Consider the following 25,600-nt stretch of genomic DNA (forward strand, 5'->3'; position numbering starts at 1 on the left):
CAGGTGTTCTCAGCACTTCATTCCCCAGGAATACCCACATTGTCCCAGCTTGAAAGTGTGGCATGAATTTATCCTGAATTACATGCACAATCCTGGGCTAGGAACAGCTGCTAAGCTGAACCCAGACTTAGTGCCATTTTTAATCATTATTTCCTGGCATTACTGTCTTTTCTTGTCCTGTGTGTCTGCTCTTCCATGCAAGCATCAACACTGAGAATTGGGTTCTGCTACCCCTTCTAGGCAGCTGTAACTCACTTTAATCACGAATGTTGTTACTTGTAAATTACAATGCTGGAATATGAAAAGTTAGAGCAAGACAACTAAACTGTGGCTTTAAAATGTATAAAACAGACCCGCTCAGTCCTGGTTCTGCGTTTCTCCAGAAGCGAAGCGCAAAGTCTGCTGGAAGCCACAGTATCTTGGCCTTTTAGCGGTTTCTCTCCCCAAGTACTAATCTAGTTTGAATGTGATTTTTGCCTTTAGTGCTTTTGTCACTGTTGTGATCTTACTGCCTGGAAGACTTTTTTTCTTATGCTTTTTTAAATCTGACAGGTAAAAAAAAATATTAATGCCTTTCTTATTGCTACATACGTAGGACAAAAGGAACTTTTTGTTACCCTGCCTACTGACGTACTCTCAGCAAAGGAAATGTAAGAGTGCCTGGTTGTGAGAATTCACAGTACAGGTCACAGTAAGTAACTGCTGTGTTAACCATGCGACATTATGGAGACAAAAGGGAACAGCAGGATAGGAGATTCAAAGGCTGCCCAGCTCCCTGCAAACCTGCAGTTCGAAAAGCGCACAACAGTGACAATGACAGTGACCCGGCACCGTGGAACCCAGCAGTGCCAGCAGCCGAGCACCTACGGCCCTGCTGTCAATGCTGCTGCAGCCACGGCCCCGAGACTTTTTTTCACGCATTTACCACATTTTGCAAAGACAAAGGCTGTAATCCCCAGAAGAACAACACTGGAATGCCGAACTGAAACGGCCGTGCTGCAGCCACCACGACAACGCTGTGCCCTGACACCAGGGGCCGAGGGCAGCGCCCAGACTGAAGCAGCAGGTCCCACTGGACACCGACGCGCACATGTTAACGCTGGGCTGTACGCCTGCTTTGGGTGCAATTCTGAGCCTGGGTCACTACAGAACAACATACCCACTTGGGAGGAGATGGCACACTGAAAACGGGTAGAAATGTTAATCACGATTAATTGATCATGATCTAAAAGCAAGCCTGTGAGCTGCTGTACAGGATCCTACGGCCGCAGCCCAGGGGTGAGCGCAGGAGGGAGCAGCTCCTGCCGTGGTGGGTGCCACAAACACCCAGCGGCTCTGCCCTGGGCTGGGTGCTGCTTTTGTTAAAAACAAGTTTCTCTTTTAGTGAATTTGCCTGTCAGCTAAAGCCTTCTTATTAGCTGCTTTCCTGAAAGCCAGATACATGTTTTGATAGACATAGCAATGGTATGCAAGGTCGCCAGACAGATAAGAATGGATGCACATCTCGCAAGAGGGGCAATGGGAAACAGGTCACCAAAAACTGACCAACTGAGTATAACATCCCATTCATGTGATACTTGATATAAAAGTGGGAGATCACGAGGATCTCACCCCTTTTCCTTATGGCAACATTAGGAGAGGGCCTTGCTCGTCATCCCTGTGAACTGAGGCCAGTGACAGACTGAATCCAGCTCCAGTTGGCTGCAGAGTCCAGTCCAGGACTTCGGGTGCTGGCTCTGCAGCTGCTGGGCCTTTCAAGATTGGTTTTGCATATTTTGTATTATTTTCTCTATTTTTATTAGTAGCATTAGTAAAACATTGTTAATTGTTCCAACTCTCTTCTCTCTGTCCTTCTTTCCCTCCCGATCGCCTGTGCTGAGTGGGAAGTGGGGAGAGGGAGGGGCAAGAGGAGGTTAACAATACAGGGTGTTATTGTCACCCCTCAATCTAAACCCTCGACAGGTGGGTGCTGGAGGGGCAGGTGAGCACCATGAAAGCAGCTGAATAGACAAAAAACCACAAGAACAAACACAAGGGGGGAAGCATTTGGGAGAGTAGGGCAAGGAGGCTGATGTGGTTCAGAGTGGCAATGAAGAGCCTCTGATGCAAGAATGATGAAGGCAAATTTATAGTCTGAAAAGGTAAGTCAAAGCTGCTACAAGGGCCCAAGGCTTTGGTGTTTTCACTCATCCTCGCCCGACTCCTTCCCCAGGGTCCCTGTGACTGCAGAGCACAGCCCTCCAGAGCCCAGACCTACAGCAACCCGCAGCTCTTTGCCAAGAAACTATTTCTAGAAGGTCCCTAGAGAAGAAAAAATACTTCAGAGAAGAAAACTGGAATTATGGGGCAAACTCATCTATCCACTCAGTGTTACACGTGATATTACTCCACGGTTAAACAGGCAGATGTGCACACGAGAGCCTGGGAGCAGAAGAGCTTAAATGCCTTTGATTTCCTCCCTTCTTTTCAATAAATTCTAATAATTATGATTAAGGTCATTGATTTCAAAACACCATTAATTTAATCTTACTTAACACGTTACTGTGAAGTATTAGGACATGCCATCGCTGCCAAGAGCCCTGCGATAGGAGAATTCCTCCTCTGTCCCCGGCCTGGGGCTGTCCTGTGCCTGTGTCCCCTCCATAAGGGACCCTGATCTGTAGCTGTACAGCCAGCACACACCAGGTGTGCACAGCATGCACAGGTAACCTAACAAAACGGTGCCACAGCAGAATGATTCAGCAGACAAAAGCAAAAACCTCCAAGGCCTCATCGTGAAGAAAATGCCTATAGCAAGATCAACCACGCAAACGCGGCACAACAATACAGAAAACACCTCTCACTGCAGGGTTCAGCTTTCGGACCCTGGATACGCAGCCTGACCTTCTTGGTGATGCTCCCAACTCCCCCGCTCCCCCCAAAGGCAACTTAGTGCAAGGGGAGGCTCAGGGCAGCCTGACCCTGGCTGTGGCAAGAGAAAAAGACTCTGCCATCTAAAAATGCAAAGAAAGGGGAAGGCTATATTTAGCCCTTGCTATCACAGAACAAATATTAGCATGGCAGGCACTGCTCAGAGAAGCTGATTCCCACAACAGCAGTCATTCGTAAAACGTACCACGAAAATGAGAATGACAGATATGATTTCAGAGGCCAACTGCATGTGGAAGGCTCCAGGCGACTGTTAGCACCTCCGCTTTCACAGCAGTGTTGTCTGGATGCTTGGCTTTGTCTTTCAAGTCAGGTTTAACAGAGAAACAAGATAATGGAAGGAAACCATTGCCTTAGCAGCTCAGCTCGCTCGAGCACCTGAGGGGTGAGAGTTCGGGGTGGGAACTCGCACCCGTGTGTCCCCCAGCGTTGACTTTCTGCGTTTGGATGCTCCAGACACCGATCAGTCATGGCTGGGGATGCGGCTGCTCTCAGCGCCACGCTGCCAGCGTTGAGTGGCTCTCCGTTTTATTAGCGACACAATCGTCTTTGCTGTACTTTCAATTACCGCTTCCCATTCAACCATTGTCTGCCGCCTATGGAAAAGAAAAGAACTAACAGAGCCACAAAGGGGTGAAAGTCTTCTTTAAATGTCACGCTGCTAAACAAACCTCTTCCTAGTGAGAGTACATGAATGCTTGCGTACAAAGGAGATCTACTGAGAGAAAATGAACATACTCCATCGTCTGCTTCCCGAGCCACTCCACAACCTATTTTCTATAAATTCAAGGCTTCAGATGGCATTCAGGAAATAAATAAATAAGCTCACTGCTGACAAGCAGCAGCACATGCTTAAATGAAAATCCTAAAGAGACCATATAAGAGAATTCCACCAAGGATTAATGAACAAATGTGATTAAAACTATCTACAGCTCTGGACTGCAGCCAAAACGCTGCCAGCGGTATTTGATATGTAAATGCTTAAAACATTTGCTATGTGCACAGCCGCTGATGCAAAGCCTCTATAGAGAGTTTCTTCATCTAATTAGAGATATTGGTTTAGCAAACTTTGGAGTTTATAAAAACCCTCAACGTCTCATTATTCTTTTAAAATAGAATATTCATTTGTTTGGAATGTTTTCCAGCTATATCCCATGAAACTCTGAAATGCCTTTGGCTAATGAAAAACTCCAGCCCTGTATCAGCTAATAAACCCTACAGCTTTTATGATCAAATACTCACCACATGCACTCATTAAAACTTTTTAACTTGGTGCTTTGGACTTTCTTGAGCTATTTGCTAGGCATAAAGGAATCTACTCAATTTCCAATTATTTCAAAGTGCAATTTCAACACAAGCCTTCAAATTTATCCAGGATTTTACCAAACACACTACAATACAGCGCAATCACTGTGTGTCTGATACAGTGAAGCACTTAACAGCATGTGCTTAACTGTAGCACACTTGTAGCTCTCCTGGGTAAGAGTCTGCGTGCCCGTGTGCTGGGAAGCAGCACGTGCAATGATTACACAAGATCGAGAGCTGGGAATTGCCCTTTAACTCATCTCAGATCCCTGGGCACACGAGTACAGAGACTCTTTCAGGGACAGCAATCCGGTGGTACCTCAGTTTGCCCATCCCTACCAGAGATACAGCACACAACTCACCCATGTCTGACATTTAACTCATTGATGTTTAGAAAACGTTTTTAAAAGATCCCCTCGATCCCAGGAGCGCCTCTGAGCTGATGTGAGGAACTCTTTGTGACAATGACATCTTCTGAGCATCCCTGCTGCTGCGATACAAACTAGAGAAATGAGAAATACACCATCCTGTGGCACCATGTCACATGCAGCTCTGTTTTCCCTATTTTAAAGCAACCTACGTATTCTACAGCAGAATTATGAAATCCATTATTTGAAACGGTTTTCCTTTCAAAAATCTAGTTCTATGCAATAGCGAAGCCTAGATGATCCATATGCTTATCAACAATGAATGACCTGAAAAAAATGCTCCTTCCAAACGTGCAGCTGCACAGAACCTGGTGCACATGAAAATAATCACAGAAAATCAGCTACATGCAGGATGAATTATTCCCTAAATAACCTGCTATTGATGCATTCAACTTAGAGGCATTTGGCTAGAAAGGAAGGAAAGATTTCGCCCTGATTTGTTGAACAATTTTCTATTTATTTCTCTATTCAAGTTTATGAATGATCAGCACATCGCCACTAGCATATATGTGCATTTTCATCTTGCTAGCCCAGACACTGAGTGCCTGGCAGATAGCTTTGCTAAAAAGGCCTATAATTGCATATTTCCAACAAATATTTTTAAGTTAGACGTGTGTGTAACTTTGATTAGGGATAAAAAACTGGTTAAAGGTATATATCATAGTAAAGCAAAATCCCTTTCCCACCACATGGACAGGAGTTGCCAGTTCAGTTGAACTGTGAGCATGGAAGAACGCTATTTTTTTGGCAAAACCTGTTTCTCAAGCCTTGCTGACATTCCTGTTAGTCCTATTTGGAAATTTAAATAAGGCAGACTGGTGAAGAGAACATAAAGCAATGTGGGGTTTAGATACTTCAAACTCCATCCTAATCCTAATCCATTGTTCTTGATGGCACTGGGGAGGCCAAACCTCAAACCCCGGGGGCAGTTTTGTGCCCCTCACTACAGGAAAGGCCTTGAGGTGCTGGAGCGAGTGGAGAGAAGGGAACGGAGCTGGTGAGGGGCTGGAGCACAAGTGTGATGGAGCGGCTGAGGGACCTGGGGGGTTCAGCTGGAGAACAGGAGCTGAGGGGAGACCTTCTGATCTCTGAACTGCCTGAAAGGAGCTTGGAGCCAGGGGGGTCGGGCTCTGCTCCCCAGGAACAAGCGCCAGGAGCAGAGGAAACGGCCTCAAGTTGCGCCAGGGGAGGCTGAGGTTGGATGTGGGGAACAATTTCTTCCCCAAAGGGCTGTGGGGCATTGGAACAGGCTGCCCAGGGCAGTGCTGGAGTCACCATCCCTGGAGGGCTGGACAGACGGACGTGAGGTTCTCAGGACATGGGGCAGTGCCAGGGGTGGGTTATGGTTGGACTCGATGATATTGAGGGTCTTGTCAAACCAAAATTATTCTATGCTTCTGCATTCACTGTCCGTGCCACGTGGCAGGCTTTCAGAAGACAAGCCAACAACATCATCACTCTGGTTCAAAATGAGTTCTTCCCAAATTAAAGGTCCAAAGGGAGGAAAAGCATCGGCACAAGCCGGGGCAGGTGAGCTTGCAGGACTGGAAAGAACTTCATGGGGAGTTTGTCACACGCAGCCCGATGGGTTCAGACACACAACGAGGCCAATGCTCCCAGTCACTTTAGCTGCCCTTCCACTAATAGCTGCCATTAGCACTTTAGTCAGCAACTCTCCAAGGTAGCTGTGGTTAGGATAAATGGAAAGAATTGTGATTTTCATGATAAAACCACACCGGTTGGGTGGATGACATCAGTGAGTCCAAGCCTGAACGTTTTTAACCTTTTTCTATTAAGAGCATATGAAGTGATTGAACTCAGAGTGCAAAGTTAATGAACACATGCTATCTGCTGAAGATTCAGTGCAGAAAGGCCAGTTTAATATTATACTGCCAAAGGTCTATCCTATTTTACATTTCCATCTATCAGGAAGCGGAGTGTTGACATAAATGATCATTTTGATGGGCAGGGAGCAGGAAGCAGCAGTGTGCATCAACCTGTCAGCTACACGGCTTTAAGCCATGGTGCTATTTACATTAAGATGCATGTTTAAAGAGGATTCATGCCCAGAATCTCTAAATTAATTGATCTTATTTACTTAATTTTAACCCTGTAAGGAAAAAAAAAAAAAATTCTTTTATTTTCTCTCTTTTCAGTATATTCCTATTTAATAACTTTTATGACAATAAAGGTTTTCTCCCACTAGAAAATATAACTTTGGGATAACAGAAACATTGGTAAATGCGCTTTGCCCATTATTTTACCAGGTGCACGTTGGAAGAAAGCGCAGTACACAAATCAACCATTATTTTGTTCCTTAAAATACTAATATTCTTAGTACCCTCAACAGTGAGACTAGTTCCCTCTTGCAATTCCTTTAATCAATGAAAAAGTACTTTCCTTCCTATGCAGAGGACTGAATTTCATCCTGTGTTCAGCTCTGTAATGCTCCCAAATCAGTGCAGTGCACTCAGTTAGCATAAGCCGGCCCATAAGCCTGGCTCTGTGCTCTAGGAACGGGCTGTGGAAATCCTGACACCAGTTTTGCGGTGTTCCCCATTCGCAGGCCGGGCTGACGAGGCCCTGAAGGGATGTCATTAGCATGTTAACAGGCTAAAGTTAGCACCGTGTTTCTGTCATTCTGAGAACTGCTCTGTTTTTTCTTCCTGATGTGTTTTACAGTCGGTAATTCTCCACAGAAGTTCCTGAGCAACCATTTTTTTTCCATAAGGCCTATTCGTTAATGTGTCAGAGCAGCAGAAAATGTAATTGTTGCCAGTCACTACATGACTTAACAGCTGCTAAAAGGTATTTGCCAAGCCAACTTCTCCCAAAGTTGCCTTTACCTGATATTACAATAACAAGCCAATTAACAATATGGCATCAATGCAGAGATTAATACAGAAAACTATAACACCACCTGGACCAGAACACAGGCTCCTCCTATCCAGGCCAGGGCATCAAGTACCAGGTGCAGCACCACAAAGCGTTAAGACCAACACCACCATCCCATCTCACAAAAAGAACTCCATAAATTTGCTGAGAAGTATGGAAAAAAAATGGCAGTGAGCATTTGCCTAACCAGCTGCTAATACCCAAGGATATTTAATTATTAAAATGAAACATGATAGATTTTTAGGTTTATCAAAGCACTGAGATTTGATTTAGTACAGAATGACGCTCCCTGCTTGGCGTTTTTTCATGTGTTTATCTACTGTTGCATATTCATTTTGAACCTCATCTGCCTACACGATACATCCCATTTCGATGAAAACAATAATCACTGATTAAATAAGCAAGTGGAGTGAGCTGCAGAAATTATCAACAAGTCCATTACTCAAATTAGGGAGACTTTGCTTCAAGAAAAAAAATCTAGATATTGGGCTGCTGAGTGGGATCTTTTGGTTTGTTTAGGCCATGTATATTCTACATTGCATATTTTATATTCAGCAATTTTTTTCACCATCTCCAAAATTAAATTACCAAGAGTTTTGTGTAAAATAAAAATTAAAATTAAGTATGAGCATAGATTGAAAGAAACAGTTCACTTGATCTAATTTAAACTTTCCCGCAACCAACTGAAATTTTATTTGTACAAGTCAATAATAAAAATTATTTGCTCATTAGATTGAGTAATTATAATAAAAAAAAACTAATTTTTTTCCAAGAAAGTGGAAAAAAGAGGCTTTCAGAACAGTTTATGTGGAGTAACCTCAGAGTAACCTTCTCTGGATGGATTGTCTCACCACCATCACAGTAAAGAATTTCTTCCTAACATGTAATCTAAATCTCCCCTCTATCCAGTAGATGTAACATAGATTTAAAGTCTGTCATTGTGAGCTGTGTCCCTCAATCAGCTGCAACAGTCTTGCAACTGAGAACGCATGAGAAATCTTTGCTTTTCTGGATGTATTAATAGTCGTTCAGGTGCCACTTTTCCAGCTTAAATGACAAATTTTAGTCATTTCTCAGTTTCTGAAATATAACTTGCTCTCACTCTGACTACATGCTGCCCACGGGCCGTGATTCACCCCATCACGCTCACCCCTTTGCCGTGCTGGGCAATGGGGTGAAATGAGAGCCATAAAATTGGCCAGGAGGGAACACCGTCCTGCCCACAGAACCCCAGAGTGTCAGGGGTTGGAAGGGCCCTGGAAAGCTCATCCAGTGCAATCCCCCCATGGAGCAGGAACACCCAGATGAGGTTACACAGGAAGGTGTCCAGGCGGGTTGGAATGTCTGCACAGAAGGAGACTCCACAACCTCCCTGGGCAGCCTGGGCCAGGCTCTGCCACCCTCACCGGGAACAAGTTTCTTCTCATCTTTCAGTGGAACCTCCTGTGTTCCAGTTTGCACCCATTGCCCCTTGTCCTGTCACTGGTTGTCACCGAGAAGAGCCTGGCAGGAGAACCTCTCTGACCTACTGACCACCCCCTTCTAACCCACCCCAGGTACCATTGGCTTTCCTGGCCACAAGGGCCCAGTGCTGGCTCATGGTCACCCTGCTGTCCCCCGGACCCCCAGGTCCCTTTCCCCTACGCTGCTCTCCAACAGCTTGTTCCCCAACTTACACTGGAACCTGGGGTTGTTCCTGCTCAGATGCAAGACTCTACACTAGCCCTTGTTATATTTCATGACCCTCCATCCTTCCAGTGAGATCCTGAGGCCCTTCCACAAACCTCAGTTAAAGGAAGGTGAATTAAAGGAGGCCCGTCCCGAAGCTCCTCACGGGCCCGCCCCTCCCTTTGATCCCCGGGCTGCTGAATCAACCTGTCGGAGCACATCAGTTCAAAGGACCAGAAGGCAAAATGGGGAAAACGGGGTCAGGCTAATGGGATTTAACATTAATTCTGCACCAAGCCTGAAAAGATGGAAGAACAGGGCCTGGGGGGTGAAATGGATAATGAACTGAGAGTTGATGGAAGGAAACTTAATTGGTTTTAACAAGAGAAGGTCACATTTTGTTACCATTATTTGGGTTGAGCAATAATCTTATTTTGACAATTTGTGCCAGCTGATGACCTGCCCTACTCTTTGTTGTGACTGTTTTGAAGTCGATGGAGAATGCAGTGGCGGATAAAGGGCACAAACACGTGGCAGAGAGGAGGTCTGAGTGAAAAAACATTGAAGGAAACATGTAGATCCATTAACTGATCTAACTGGTGCTGAGAAGACAACTGGGAGGCTGGTGGTCCCACTCGCTGCTGTGCTCAACAGAGCTGCAAGCAGTGGAGAATTATTGAATCATGAGAGCAGAAGAGGAGCGAGGTTCACTTCAAGCAAGAAAAGACCTGTGGATTTACACCAGGCAGTCTGTCTCCAGCTGATCTGGTGCTGCCTGGGGACAGGGGGTGACCTGGAGCAACGTCCTGGCTGCCTCTCCCCTCCTGGGCTGCAATGGTTCACAAACCTGGAGCTCCTCCAGGCGGTTTGTGATGATAACCAGCACCGATATCTCCTGACAGGCCACATGTGCCAGTTTCACATACAGAAGAAAGATCAGGGTGTTTCAGACTTCAGCTCTAGATCTGTAGTTGCCCAAAGCAACAGGACTTGAGCCCTGTGGGAACAGTTTTGGTGCCTACGCGATACCACCCATGCGAAGGTTTAGCAATGACATGGACCCTCAGAGTGAGCAGAGCCATGGTTCCTGCCGGCCCTTAGCATCTGCCTGGCCTGGTGCAGCCCATCTTCCGAACACAACAATCCCAGTCAGCGCTAAAACATCCTCCAAGGCTGCTTCAATTATTTAAAGCCATAATGTGACACAAATAATTAATTCAGATTTATAGACCTTTTACTCTTCAGCTGACCCAAGAATGCATTGCGGCAAGATTACTGGTTAGAAATTACCTTGGGGCAAGAAGTTTTAAACAAAGATCGACTCTGTGTTTGGAAAAGACTTGGCCACAAACCAGTTCCTGATGTGGCAAAGAGTGCAGTTATCCTGTTGAAAGGGTAGAGATGCTTGTGCCTACAGCTGCTTCATCAAGGAATGCACCATGATGGATAAAATTAAATGGCGTGCGGCAGAGTAGAATGTGTGCTACAATGAACCATCCAGGGGCTCGTCCTCTCTGATCTCTGGAAGTTACAGACACACAGCCACAAACACAGTCCAGGGTGTTCAGCACCACTGCTTATGTAGGGAGAGATTCAGAAGTATCGTATAAATGCATTGTGACTGATGGCACTGTGCAGGCCGAGCAGAAATGGAGTGTTCAACTGTAATAAGGTGCAACTGTAACAGCCAACTGGTCACTAATTCTAGCTGGGATTGCATAGCAAAATGTAGGTCTTGAATTTCTGCACCACGAGGTCAAAGCCTCCACAATATCTCAAGATATAAAGTTTTGACTAGTCGCCACTAGTCATAGAATCATAGAATCACCCTTGAGAACATTGAGTCCAACCACAACCCACCCCTGGCGCTGCCCCATGTCCTGAGAGCCTCATGTCTGTCTGTCCAGCCCTCCAGGGATGGTGACTCCAGCACTGCCCTGGGCAGCCTGTTCCAACGCCCCACAGCCCTTTGGGGAAGAAATTGTTCCCCACATCCAACCTCAACCTCCCCTGGCGCAACTTGAGGCCGTTTCCTCTGCTCCTGGCGCTTGTTCCTGGGGAGCAGAGCCCGACCCCCCCTGGCTCCAAGCTCCTTTCAGGCAGTTCAGAGATCAGAAGGTCTCCCCTCAGCTCCTGTTCTCCAGCTGAACCCCCAGGTCCCTCAGCCGCTCCCATCACACTTGTGCTCCAGCCCCTCACCAGCTCTGTTCCCTTCTCTCCACTCGCTCCAGCATCTCAAGGGCTTTCTTGCTGTGAGGGGCCCAAAACTGACCTCAGGATTTGAGGTTTGGCCTCCCCAGCACCAAGCACAGCGGAACAATCAGGATCATTCAAAAGCACTAAGTGTGCCCAGAGGTGTCCCAGTGTCTTCTGATCCCCGCGGGCTCCGCAGCACTGAACACCCACAGGCATCGCTTTGGGTCAGAGACATGAGAGCTTCAAGGGGTCAGAGTGATGGGGACCGTACCCTCGTGCTGCCCTTGCTCTGTAACACTTGGGGTTACTACTGCATCTTATTTATACAGAAGCGCTTTTGAAAAAAAAAAAAATCTGTTGTTCCAAAGCAGATTTAATTCTCCTGCAAAGTATTTCATTCAAATCAGCCCTTCCACTCATTCAATAATCCTGAATTTAAACAAAAAAAACACCTTAAATTGCATAATTTAATATCCAGGCAAGACCAGAATTTATGTATAAATTGGTTAAAAAATCTTTAGCGTAAAACACCACACAAATCTTACATTTTTGGCCCTATTTTGGGAGAAAAGAGTTCATCTATTCCCCTCCATTCTATTTCAATATCACCACTGAAAGACTGAATCAGAATAACATTTTTGCTCACCCACTAATAGCCTTTTGGTTCAAAACTATTTAAGAGTGACTTGGGAAAGGTATAATAGCACATGTTGTTTCATCTTCACTTTGAACTGCCACCAGATATTATTTTGCAGCTGTTTTATTGTAAGTGGCATCCTGAAATCTAAGCTAAAAAAGTGTCTTAATGGCAATTTCAACAGATTTTTAATTTCCTGAGAGAATTCAGTGAGGCCACGAAGGGAGAGCATGTTTAAACTGCAATGCTATAATAAGAATGTTTCCCTCTTTCAAGCAGTCTGAGCTTTTGGAATTTGATAATGATTTTACTAAACTTTTGAAAAAAAATCCCCCAAAACCCATGTGAAGAGAGATTAAAGAGTTTCTGCTCATAAACCCCAGGTAAATACCACAAGGACCTGTTTCTCTGCAGCTCCTGTTACCCACATCGCAATTAGATCCACACAGTAAAAGCCACTTGAAGCAAAGCTGCAGGAGAGCATGTCCCAGCTGGGATTTCCTAAGGCCCAACATGCCCCTGCGCCCGCGGCCAGGACGGGACAGCCAGGGGGAATTTAAAAGTACAAAAGCCATTCTGCACCAAGGACTCTTTTTTTTGACTTGGTTACCCCAGACTATTTGTCCACAAAGACAAGTTGGAAGTGAAAAGCAGGTTTCATAAATTGCCCTGGAGCTGTGAAGGAGAAAGAGCTGAGCTGGTAAGATCTCTCACCCTGCTCAGTGCCCCCCAGCCCCAGCACAGCGGTTAGCCTTACAAAAATACTAGTCTGGGTATTATTCTAGCATCCTGAAGACAAAAGATGTAAGAGGGCTGCCTAGGAACCAACAGTGCACATTATCACAACATTTGTGCTGTTATTTTTTATAGATAAGCCTGAATGGTATCCAGTGAAAACCTGCATTTAATTCTCTTTTAGGAGACAGACTCTTCTTAGTCATAAATAAATCAATAAAATTGCATCCAGAAATCAAACGGCAAACAGATTAAAACCCCTTGGCTCCTTGCTGGAAATTCTCGCTGTGAGCAGCCCCAGAGCCAGGACAGAGCCAGCATTGGGCCCTTGTGGCCAGGAAGCCAATGGTACCTGGGGTGGGTTAGAAGGGGGTGGTCAGTAGGTCAGAGAGGTTCTCCTGCCCCTCTGCTCTGCCCTGGGGAGACCACACCTGGAATATTGTGTCCAGTTGTGGCCCCTCAGTTCCAGGGACAGGGAACTGCTGGAGAGAGTCCAGCGCAGCCACCAAGATGCTGAAGGGAGTGGAGCATCTCCCGTGTGAGGAAAGGCTGAGGGAGCTGGGGCTCTGGAGCTGGACAAGAGGAGACTGAGGGGGGACTCATTCATGGGGATCAATATGGAAAAGGGGAGTGTCAGGAGGATGGAGCCAGGCTCTTCTGGTGACAACCAGTGACAGGACAAGGGGCAATGGGTGCAAACTGGAACACAGGAGGTTCTACTGAAATATGAGAAGAAACTTGTTCCCGGTGAGGGTGGCAGAGCCTGGCCCAGGCTGCCCAGGGAGGTTGTGGAGTCTCCTTCTGTGCAGACATTCCAACCCGCCTGGACACCTTCCTGTGTAACCTCATCTGGGTGTTCCTGCTCCATGGGGGGATTGCACTGCATGAGCTTTCCAGGTCCCTTCCAACCCCTGACACTCTGGGATTCTGTGAGATGAGGACACGGGCCGGGCAGCTCGGGTGCCGTGATGCCCATCACTCGTAACCATGGGGATCCAGGGCTCCATCCGCTCCTCCAGTGGGCTCAGACACCAGCTCACGTACTCCAACGCACACAGAAAGAGAAGAAGGGCTGAACATCCAGCACTGTAATCAGCAAGATAACGCGCTGCCACATACAAGAGTACTTTGAGTAATAACTCTATTCTAAAAATGTGCTTTGTTGATGCACCTTCAATCCGCACACACTGTAGAGGTGCCTGGATAGCCAAACCAGGCTGCAGTCTTGGGCATGCTTTCTTCTCTTGTCAGACTGAGGCTTCTATGGAGAACATTTCAGAAGAACTAAATTTCCAAAAAAGTTGCTGAGAGCTGCAAATGTCACAATTTTCCAAAAGCAAAAGCTGCTTTCTAGCCTTAAACCCAGGACAGGAGGTGCAGAAAGAGCAACCACAGCTGCTGTGGCAGCACAGAGAAAGGGTGGGTCTCCCATCACGGACATTTGCCAGGTTGAAGAAAACAGTATGTTAACACCAGATGTAAACAACGTTTGTAAGCCACAATTATCTCAACATTTCACCCCACCCATTTGTGACCATGTTGCACCGCTTTGCCAACCACTGATGATGGAACAGTAAAACAGAGAAGCGGGATAGCAAACCAAAAATATAACCTTCAAAATATACATACATCTCAAGCAAACGTGCTGGCAAAGGGAGAAAAGAGGAGGAGAAAAGGTTATTTGAGGGACTTAAGAGAGAAACACATCTGAAATTCTCAGAGAACACAGATTCAAGAAAAAACACTGATAAAGTTTGGTTTTGGACATGAAAAAAGATTCCCTGCAAAGCATTAAGAGTGGATTGACATCTGGCTTGCCAGATAAAGATATTCTGAGCAAACAAAACCACATACAATGTCAGCTCCAATAGGGAGATAAAAACCTGAGGCGCCAGCACCTTAACAGATGTTGTACCGCTAAAGCTGCCTGGGCTGCACTCCCGTCTGGATGCACGGATAGATTTACCGGCGCTCCAGCTCAGGATGACACTCGAAAGGGCACTTGAAAGAACGCTGTATGAACGCCTGGTGCCGGTACGTTATTCTAGCGGCAAGGCCGGCATTTCAGAGCAGCACTGCAACAGGCGGCTTCCAATGTGGTGCAAGGTCAAGTTCAGCCGGTGTCCGTCACATGGGCTCCCGTGTGCAGCACCAACTCACGGACGGCCAGGGAGGGAAGATCTGTAAGAGCCAGCTCTGATGTCTGAATCTCAGGGAGACACAGAATTGTTTAAGTCAAACTGATAAGAAATCAGACAGAGAGTGGGACTGCCTTTTGAGCCAATGGTTTTGGTGAGTTTTGGTCCAACATGGAATCACAGAATCATTTTGGTTGGAAAAGACCCTCAAGATCGAGTCCAACCATAACCCACCCCTGGCACTGCCCCATGTCCTGAGAACCTCATCTCTGTCTGTCCAACCCTCCAGGGACTGTGACTCCAGCACTGCCCTGGGCAGCCTGTTCCAATGCCCCACAGCCCTTTGGGGAAGAAATTGTTCCCCACATCCAATCCAAACCTTCCCCGCTGGCTTTGGGATTTCTAAGTTGATAACCATCCAGAGGGCAGAACTGGGTCTCAGCCATTTCTCACAAAGTTAGAGCACTGTATGTAAAAGCTCAGTTCTTTGTTTCAGTTCTAAGAAGATATTTTCCTACATTTCCATTATTGCATTTCAAGCCTGCACATTGCAAAAGCTGGGAAGTTTTGCAAAAGCAGGTGGACAGCTCAAGTCTCATTTACTCCATGTAAACTGTATTCTCTCACCTGCTTCAAAGGTTCTGTCATTTTGTCAAATGCCCAGGTGAAATCTGAGCAGCTCATGGTAAATTTGACAGAGCAAATATCATCCCTGATGCAGTTCACATAGAGTGGTTTGCAGGGGACGAATCTGGACCAGTGACCGAAACAAGGAAACTGCTGTTCTCCCAGGTAGTTCTGGCACCTGAAAAGTAACTTGGAAAAAGTGCTAAGCATTTTTCCCAAAGGCTGAACTTGTTTCTAAAACCTGATGGTTATAATTATTCCCACCTGCCATCAGAATGAAAACCTGAAGACCTGGCTATTCCCTCCGCTCTCACCTTTTCACTCCTGGCAAACACCTTGCCGCCCAGGGACCTCTTTCAGAAGCCATCACTTTGATTTCGTATTAACTAATACTTCATGTGGCTGCTCGCAGAGGAGAAGAATTTTAAATAATGAATATTCCTCAGAGCCGTTTTGTCTTCTGTTTCCCCTCTTGTCACCCGAGGGCAGCAGCCCCAGGACAGCCCCAGCAGGACCTGGCCAGTCAGTGATTAGAGATGAAAGCTGTGAGGACAAGGATGAGGGAAAGGACAGCTTATCACTACTAGGCTGCCCACCACATGTGGATTTGGCAGGAGTTCAAATGAAACTGTTGATTTTGGGCAGTTATCTTTGCTAATAACTCTCCTGAAGAGTCAGGAGTGCGGGTCTGAGGGGGAATGCAGGACAGGCAGCCTGAGGAGCTGGAAACACCCACCTGAGAAAAAGCTTTGCCCACTTCAAAGGGCAACTCTCGGGTTTCTAAAAGAGCATTTTAATCTTTAGATAACTAGTGCTATTTAGCATTAACAATGTTACCTGGACCATCAATCAGAGAACAACACAATTTAACAAGAGTGAGTCAGTCAATAGTTCTCTACAAGCTCATTTTTCTTAATTTTTGAATGTGATTCTGAGTGACAAAGATGATCTCCATAAATCACACCAACTTTGGCACCTATTTAAAGTACCATTCCCAGCCAGATGATCTCATTTACTCCCTGGAGCCTGCAGCCACCCTCCTCCAGGTGCTATTTGTATTACGATACACATGTCATTCAAGTTCCAGACCAAAATCTCTACTGAATGGGTCTGATTTGACCAAGTCTTCGCAACACAGGCTTTCAGGGAAAATACAGCTATGCAACCTTTACCTTAAAATACTGCCAAAAAGAAAAACACAAGCAGTTAGACTGGGTTTAAGTTCCTTTGTTACACCTGATTGCTCATAATTGAAACTGTAGTTATATCTGCATTGCTGGCTCCATCATTAAGCCACTCTATTTTCTTGCTATTCTGAAGCACTCCCCAAGCTCCTGCTAATAATTTTGCTTGACCTTTATTAAAGACCAAGCATTAGCTGGCAATTAGATGTGGTGATCCCTTTGGTGATTGAGGCTCAGTGATTTACTGTAAATTATAAATAGTTCAAATGTTTCATTACGTTTATTCTTTATACAGCTTTGTGGCCAGGTAAGCACTGACATGACATTCACTGTTAAATGATCTCATTAAACTTCTTAATTTAAGTGGTGCAACACTTCACCTGCCACATTATCCAAGGACTCCTGTAAAGCACATTAAACATTCAGCATCGATAGATGCTCTACCATAGTTCACCTTGTTGGGAGTGAAATTTCAGTCCCTGAACAGAAGGTTGACTACCTGATGCTGTTTGTCAGAGACAATAAATAATGCAAAGAGATACCATGTAAAGTAAGAGGTTAAAGGCATCAATAGCTTTCCCACAGAGTTTTGAAAGAGGCTCTCAAAAGAAACGACTTTAAATCCTGAACAAATGCCACTAAATTAAAAAACTGAAGGAAAAGGGAGGAAGGTGCTGGTTTCTTTCATTTCTTCACGAATGCAATGACTGCGACAGGAGGTTTCTTGAGAACCCTGAGTGCACGTGCCCTGTTTTTATTCACAGCCTCAGAGCAAACGGAGGGGCAGCCACACCACCTCCCAGCTCGGGTCACTTACAGGGGTTCATCTCCAGCCATTTCATCCCTCCTGTGCCCGCTGGGAATGTCCAACGGAGCTGAATGGAGTCGAGGTTGGATAACACACCACATCATTCCACTCAGGCCATTTAACAGCGTATTGACCAAAGGGAAACACTGTTTTTTCAGAGGTGCCTTTATGTGCAGATTTTGCCAATGATTTCTGCTGCAGTAACAACCCGGAGCACACGGATCAGGACAACTGTGTTCCTTGGTGCTGCACCTACGAACTCCACAAACTAAACAATAAGGCATGAGGAAGAATAATCGGGGTAGCTGGCTTGCATATGTTTTATTTTACATGGTTTTGTTTCCCTCCCAAAATGAATGGTTCTAATATTTTGCCTTTATATAGCACAATCTGGTTCTGGACACCTCTTCTGAAGGATGAAGGGCTCCCCACAACGGCAAGGTAGCCTGTGAACACACCAGCCTGCTCCCCAGACACATTTAGGCTCCATCATATAGTATTAACCGCAAATACTGAATGTGTCTTTCTGACTTAGAAGGCTGGATTAGCTTTAATTGTCAGAAGAGAAGTAGTAAAGGTTTCAGTGTTACAGATGGAATGGCAGATGGGAAGAGAAAGCTTAATGTGAAGCAGCTCTGGATAAAACCTATTAATCTACAAAATTCATATGTTCTTACGCAGGGAAACCCAGCAAAAACCACTGCAATATGACTAACCAGTGAGAGACGTGTGAACTGCCCCTCGCCCATTATCCAAAAAATCACGTCTGAAACTAGGAGAAAAATCCTCAAAACAGCCTATTTACTCTTTCCTGGAAAAACAATCAGGTCTCTAAGGGGTCTGCAGCAAGGTAATACCTTTCCAAAGATTACAAAGAATACTAATTTATCGCATCTCCACTATGAAAATGAAATGAACTCATATATATCTTTAACGAGCTAACATTTTCCAGAGTTTATAGCTGTAATATTCCGTATTCAAAAAAACCTAACAGTACCATGAAGTCGCTGTCATTAAAACTGCAGCACCGAACAAGGCTTTTTAGTACTTGCTGAAGCACATTTCCAGCAGCTCTGGTCCGGACGGCTGTGCCGGGGACACGGGCGCTGCAGCCGAGAGCTCGACCCGCAGGAATTTCCCCCACAAAGAGAGCGGCGCCTGGAATTTTTCCAGCCGAACGGCACTTGTGCAGAGTCTGAACGACCGCGAGATACCACGGCACTATTACAAAGAATCCATTAACGCCGAACGGACTCCGGTCTGCTCAACAAATCCTGTGATTGTTTCTGGCCACGTCTATAAGCGACTGATCCCATTTGGCTTTGTGGTTTAACTTGTTCCATAGGGAACTCAGAGCGGTTGAAACCGCCACAGGTCATGGCCTCCGCATTACACAATATTAAGGGTGGACTCAACACCACAGAAGGGTACCCACATACATCTGCTGGAATTAGTCTATAACTATACCAGACCTTCAGCAATTATTCATCTTACTTGATTCCAAGTGCCATCACCTGCCTCTCCCTTTATGGTCTTGCATTTCTCTGCCTTTCATCATCAGTGCAGCATTCCTTCCAGGAAAGTGAACAACAGGGAATAACACGCTGCTTTTTCTCAAAACTCAAGAGATATACTACAGAACTACATAGTCTCTCTTACAAGCACAGATAATAGACCAAAGTTGTTAAGTGTCTTCTTGTTGGACACCAAAAGTGCTTAGATCAGATGCAATGGGCACCAGCACTAAAGTGCTTTGTCATTTCCCACAAAATCTTTCCTAAGGCATATGCTTATGGTTTCTTTCATTTTTCACTTCAGAGGGGATTTCTGTCTGAGCAGCAGCTTCAGGAAGGGACCCATCATTTGAGAGAGATTTTGCAGAAAGCAAATCAGCAAAAGGCAGTTAAAGCATCAAATGTATCTCTTTTCTAAGAGTATTCAAAGCATGTTATGTCACCACTTATCAGAAAATCACCCAAGAAAGTTACTTCCCCTTTCATGAATTAATTTCGACGTAGAGGGAAACAGAAGTCACAAGGAGAATTTCCTCTTTCCCTCTTCTTGATAATAATATTTATAGCCTAAAACCTAAAAGACAGTTGTTTTTTGGGGGGGTTGGGTCTTTTTTGGGTTTGTTTGTTCATCATAATTATTTTTAGGGGTTATCTACTTTTGCACAATGTAATAAACGGTATGGAATGCAGCTGTGGGGCCTGGGTTATGTAAATCCAGAAAGAACATAATTTCACTTAAAATCACAAGCCTTGTCACGCGGTGATGTGTGAAGTTCTTCGCCTGACGCCATCAGAATAAAGATATTCAGGCAGCGGCTGGTGCTGAAGAGATATAATTGACTCCTAGCAACTTATTTGTCACTTCTACTATCATTATCCTCTGCAGAAAAAGTACTAAAAAAAGGAAGACGAGAACATTACCTTCACTGAATTCATATCCACAAATTTCCTTTAGGAATAAAACATGTACACTCCTACAGTACTCTTTGTACCTGATGGGGTAGTCGGCAGCACTGAGGTTAATGAAGAAATCCCACGGCCAGTCCTTCATCTCCATTAAGTCCCTCATGGTCTGCAGGTAGGTGGACAGCAGACTCGCTCCTCCCCAGATAGTCGCCATTCTCCAAGAAGTGACTCTCACGTTTGGGTACTGGTTGGCAAACTGGAGCACTTGCCGGTGTAAGTAGTTGGATCGCTTTACAGGAGAAAAAAAGTAACATATTCAAGTTACTCTGTCCCAAATTGTCCCTCCCTGCACTTACTCCCTGCCTCGCTGAGTGTTACTTTGCCCTCACTTACTGTGGCGCACGACCTTCTGCTAAACGCTCATTTGGAAATGGACAGAGACCCCTGTTTACTTCTTTTTATTACAACTATAGTAATCACTAATCAGTGTAAGTAGTTCTTATTTATCACCAGTAGATCCCAAAGGGTTCTTGTAAAGGAGGTGACTGTTACTGCCTCCCTTTTGGAGCCCTGGGTCAGCTCTCCATCCAGCAGGCCACCACTGTCAGCCTGCAGTGACTTATCCGTTACTGATAACTAAATGTTACAACAGACAGACAGACATCAATAGATCCTCATAGACATATAAAAAGAAGCAAAGGCTGTTACATAGAGAAAATAACAAGAAAGAATAAAAAAGAGGCTCCAAACATACAACAGATGGAGAGACAAGAAGTGACATGCACTCTACGCAGCAGAGGGAAAGAGAAGATGAAGGAGATGACAGAGATGGGCAAACTGACAGATGGCGAGACAGGCAATTTATAACCAGTGATATATTACCTTGTCAACATGAATGTAATAAAAATGGTCTTTATGGTAAATAGCCTTAAACATGCGTTGGAGCTGCCGAGAAGCTCTGCCATGAACAACCAAGACAAAAGCGATCCTGACTGGGTTGGCTGGCATGTATTCTACGGAGTCCTCATCCCACTGTACATTGTTGTTGGCTTTTCCTGTTTGAAAACAAAACACAGGACATCTCTGAGCGCAGCCGCAGGGCAGGGGTGCAGAGAGCAGTACACATTTCACCTCGGCTCTTGCTTCAAAAGCAGTTTCTAGGGGGAATTGAGAACCACGGAGATGGTCCCTGCGTGGGGACGTGGGCGTCCCACCAGCCCTGCCTGCGCCAACAGGGCGAGTGCCCAGACATTCATGAGTTGGACATAGATCTACCCGGGTATGCACATTTGCAGCCTCAAAGGAGTCACCTCCAAGTTTCTAAACGCTGTTCCAAGGGCGGCTTGTCTCCTGCTCCCCAGAAATGACCCCCCGTTTATCAGGAGATGCTTGTCCCAGTGATCAGCACAGCCCAGCTGAGGATCATCCCCACTGACAGCATCTGTTTGTAGCAGCAGATCTATCCCAGAACATTTAAGCAGCAGCTGCGTATCTTCACTTCTTGGCCTAGGAGAGGGACTCTCACTATCCTATTTAAAATTTATGTTCATTTTTATTTTACCAGAGGAATTTCTGGTGTCCATTTTCTAAAGCAAACACCGCAGGGTAACGTTAAGTCAGGATGTACTGATGAACCGAAAGGCTGGAGGGACATTCTCACTCAGGAATTTAAAGTGGTTTGGGTTTGTGTAACAGCTCTTCAACACAAACACCTGAACACAATGGAAGAAAAACACAATTCTATTCCAAACTGACATTCATTCTTCAGTTAAACAATCTCTTGAGTGCTCCAACCTTGTAAGGAGCTTTCTCCACAAAAACGATTTAGGAAGAAGCTGGAATTTTGAAAGAACAAGGAAAGGAAGTGCCCCGAGGCTAAAAAGAAAAACCTCTTGCCACAATTTTCCTCTTGCATGTTTTAATTATTTTTTAAATGGAAGGCAATATCATTGCTTCAAAAGTTAATTAGTCCCTTCTTGCCACCCCCCTGACCAAAGATACAATTTTTCAGAGTCCTAAGATATGAGCTGTTATTCTGGTTTATTTTCTCTAAAAGGCAAATCCATTTGACAACGTCAAAAGTCTGAACTTCTCATTATACTGAAAATATGTATTTAACTAATGGAAGCTCATGTGAACACAGGCACAAATGCTCATTTCCCACTCCAGGTTGAAAGGTTTGGTAATTACAGAATGGACTGGGTTGGAAAAGACCTCAGAGATCATCCAGTCCAACCCTTGGTCCAACTCCAGTCCATTCACTAGATCATGGCACTAAGTGCCATGTCCAATCTCTGTTTCAAAACCTCCAGGGCCGGTGAGTCCAGCACCTCCCTGGGCAGCCATTCCAATGCCTGACCACTCTCTCTGCAAAGAATTGCTTTCTCATCTCCAGCCTCAATTTCCCCTGGCAGAGTTGAAGCCCATGGCCCCTTGTCCTATTGCTGACTGCCTGGGAGAAGAGCCCAATCCCCACCTGGCAAGAACTGCCCTTCAGGTAGTTCTAGAGAGTGCTGAGCTCAGCTCTAAGCCTCCTCTTCTCCAGACTAAACAAGCCCAGCTCCCTCAGCCTCTCCCCATAGGGCTTGTGTTCAGGTCCCTTCCCCAGCCTTGTTGCAATGGCATGAGCTGACCCAGCCGATTGGCCAGGAACGTTCCCATCCCCACCATCAACCACCACCACAGGATCCTGCAAACAGATCCTGTGAAACAACACACACCTGTGTCCTCCAAAAATCCCCCATGCAGTAAAGCTCCCTGGCCACAGGTGGGACCACAGATGGGACAGGACTTGAACATGCTTTGTTTGTTTGAAAGAAGTGACTCTGCTGCACTCCCAGAAAAACCACAGAATTGGATTTTACACTCTTTTATAGGAGCTACTAATCACCTGTATTTTTTTCCTCAGCATCAGAAAAGTTTGGTTGGTTGGTTTTTTCCTACCTTCCTAACAAAAGCCTGGTGAGCCAACTAAGTGTCCAAGTGAATTAGAGTTAATTTGATGCCAATTAGCAGATTCTGGGCATCCAGAGCAGATATTCATACTATTAGGAGTAAGAATTTCCTAACTGACACAAATTTGAAGGGGACTCAGGAAAAGGCCCTCAGCAAACCGGGAGTGTACGAGGTGGATCTTCTATCTGCAAATTAAACCCTCTGGTTCCAAAGCAGCGTGAAGCCCTGAGGAGCTCCCAGCTCAACCAGCCCCGTTTCAACTTGTCACGGATCCTTTGGTTCTTCCCAAAAACACCACAGAGTGTATCTGGATGAGTTGTACTCAGTCTGTGAGCGCAGCCACCAAGCCCAATGCACCTTCCAAAGCACTGAACATGCTCACGTCTGTCTGATTCGATACAAGGAACCAGAAAGAAGAGATTTGCCAAGTGTGAAGAGAAAGAGAGGGAAAGACATTTTTTCCCCAGGGTTTGGAAACTGGAAACATATGTTGATAAAACAGTACCAAAAGCTTTCTTTTTAAAAATGTCTTAATTATAAAACAACAGGTCCAGGAACGTTGTGGGGATAAGAGTTGTGCCCAGTCTGTGGGATACGGCTCTTTACAAGGGCTTAAAATGCAGGAATACACAGAGACATTGAGAACTAAAGAGCCTACAAAGGCTCAGAAATTCATTGCCCCATGTATAAGACCCTTCCCACCCTACAGCCCCTCAGGACCATCTATCTGCAGCAGTATTGCTCATAAATTAAAGCAACTTTAACACCCCCAGTTGTATTCAGACTACCCATGGGGAACTTTCTAGCCCCATGAGTCACTCTAAACAGCAGCAACTTAAGTGGCATTTCTTTTAAAACATCTCCACCACTAACTCAATGAGACTTGGATGAGCAGCATTAAAAGATTAGAAGAAAGCTTACATTTAATTGTTTATCATTTTTGGTTTGTTTATTAGGGCCATTTACCTCCACTCAGTTGTCGGATGTGCTTGGGGCTTTTCACAGCATCAGGGACAGAGGGGCTGTGAGAGAAGGAAACGAGCTTGCAAGAGAACTGATGCGGGAACAAAGGGCGATTGTGATTGCTAAAACAACCCATTTTTCTTTTAAACTGCTTTGATTTCAAGCTGATGATGTCCCATCTATGGACTCAAATATTTTCAGTGGTTATCATTACATTTTTGGAGACCTCTCTTCTGAAATTAGTGGCTTTCTACAATGATATGTAGAAGGTGACAGGAATTTAAAATAGCCATATTGTGGGTCTTTTATTTTAAACTAACTTGCTTTCAATACCCACACTATCATTTATCAAGCAATTACTGAGCAAAATCCTCCTGAATTTTCATCTGAAATGCCACCTCACTTCATCAGGTTTCTCTAATAAATTCCTCTAGTCACTTATTTTCCTCTCTGCTATTTTCCTACCCCAACTTCTTTCTTTTTCCATGTGTTCCTTCCTTGCTTCTCTTTTAGGTTCAGGTTTTTATAGTCCCATTTTCCACCTGCTTCTTTAATCTGTTCCTATTCTTGGCTGCCTGGAATTTCACAATGGTAAGAAGGTTATATTTCTTCCATAGGTCAGAATATCTGTTCCTTCTGCTCTCTACTGGTTCTTGCCTGGTTTAGGCTGCCACCCTCTATTTTGCAGACTGCTCCACTCATAAAGAACCAGCCTGATTTACAAATAAGATGAAACTGGCCTGAAACATTCAACTGAGTATTTGCTTACTAAAAAATACACTAAGACTTCAGAGCTGTATAAACTACATCAAGATTCTAACAGCTCTAATCATGGCATTTCTGTAAGACATTTCATGCAAACAAATGCGAAAGTCTCGCCCATCATGTTAACGCCTCCCTATTAAGGACTTGCCCCTCACGTAGGCACACGTCCCCTCCTGGGTGTTATTAATAGCACAGAAGATGGATCAGATTTTTTCACTTAATATCATACTATTCAGCAGTGACGAAAGTGTAAAAGGGTTTTAGGGCAGCACTCACGTTTAACAGCTTCCTCAGGGCCATCACACGCACCAGAGCTCGCTTAGGTGCTAATTCAATTGGCTTCTACCCCCGGTCAATTCAGTCCAAGAAAACCAACTGCCACAATCACCTTTCTCTCCCTGCTCCCAAACAGCCCTTGTCACCTCCAGCCCCTTTTCTCCTTCTCTCCCCCTGTACAGAGGGGCCACATGCAGCTCCCTCTGCTCAGCCTTGGCTGGTACTTGTCACCTCACGTGCCGTCACTGCCCTGCCAACAAAAACGAGTCGAGCCAACCCAGGAGAATTCCCATCTCCTCCTCATGTCCTGATCACTTGGGCAAGTCTCAGTGGGACTGAAGCTGCCCCCCATCTCACCTTCTCTGAGCTTGCCCAGGCCAGATTCACCCCCAGTTTTCAAATGCCCTTAGCATGGGCACGGCCTGTTGAGTGAACTTCCCTATGCGTTTAAGGATTTCCCTTTTGCTTGGGTAACTTCTGCAGATTGCTGTTTCATAAAATGTAATGACAAGCCCATCATATTAAAACAAGGTGAAACAAAAGCCCTGAAGATTATGACATTACACCTCCACCCGGGGAGCACAGGTCTACCCTTGGCAAGCGCTTTGCACATGGGGAGAGTGAACGGAGTGTCCTTTCTGCAGCCATCCAGCACACATTAAACAGCAGCAG

General features: G+C 45.3%; 1 protein-coding gene across 4 annotated transcripts in view; it reads right to left on the minus strand.

Annotated features, from left to right (window-relative positions):
• Positions 1 to 25,600, minus strand: part of XYLT1 (xylosyltransferase 1) — a 208,627-nt gene that overhangs the window by 50,645 nt on the left and 132,382 nt on the right. For all 4 annotated transcript variants that reach the window (XM_065030707.1, XM_065030704.1, XM_065030705.1 and 1 more), the window contains 2 exons: positions 20,852 to 21,024; positions 20,056 to 20,258 (listed from right to left, as the gene is read on the minus strand). In XM_065030707.1, coding sequence (XP_064886779.1) covers positions 20,056 to 20,258; positions 20,852 to 21,024 — 376 coding nt within the window. The remainder of the gene's footprint in view (positions 1 to 20,055; positions 20,259 to 20,851; positions 21,025 to 25,600) is intronic.

This window comes from Columba livia, chromosome 15 (assembly GCF_036013475.1).
Source record: "Columba livia isolate bColLiv1 breed racing homer chromosome 15, bColLiv1.pat.W.v2, whole genome shotgun sequence".
NCBI classification, from domain to species: Eukaryota; Metazoa; Chordata; class Aves; order Columbiformes; family Columbidae; genus Columba; species Columba livia.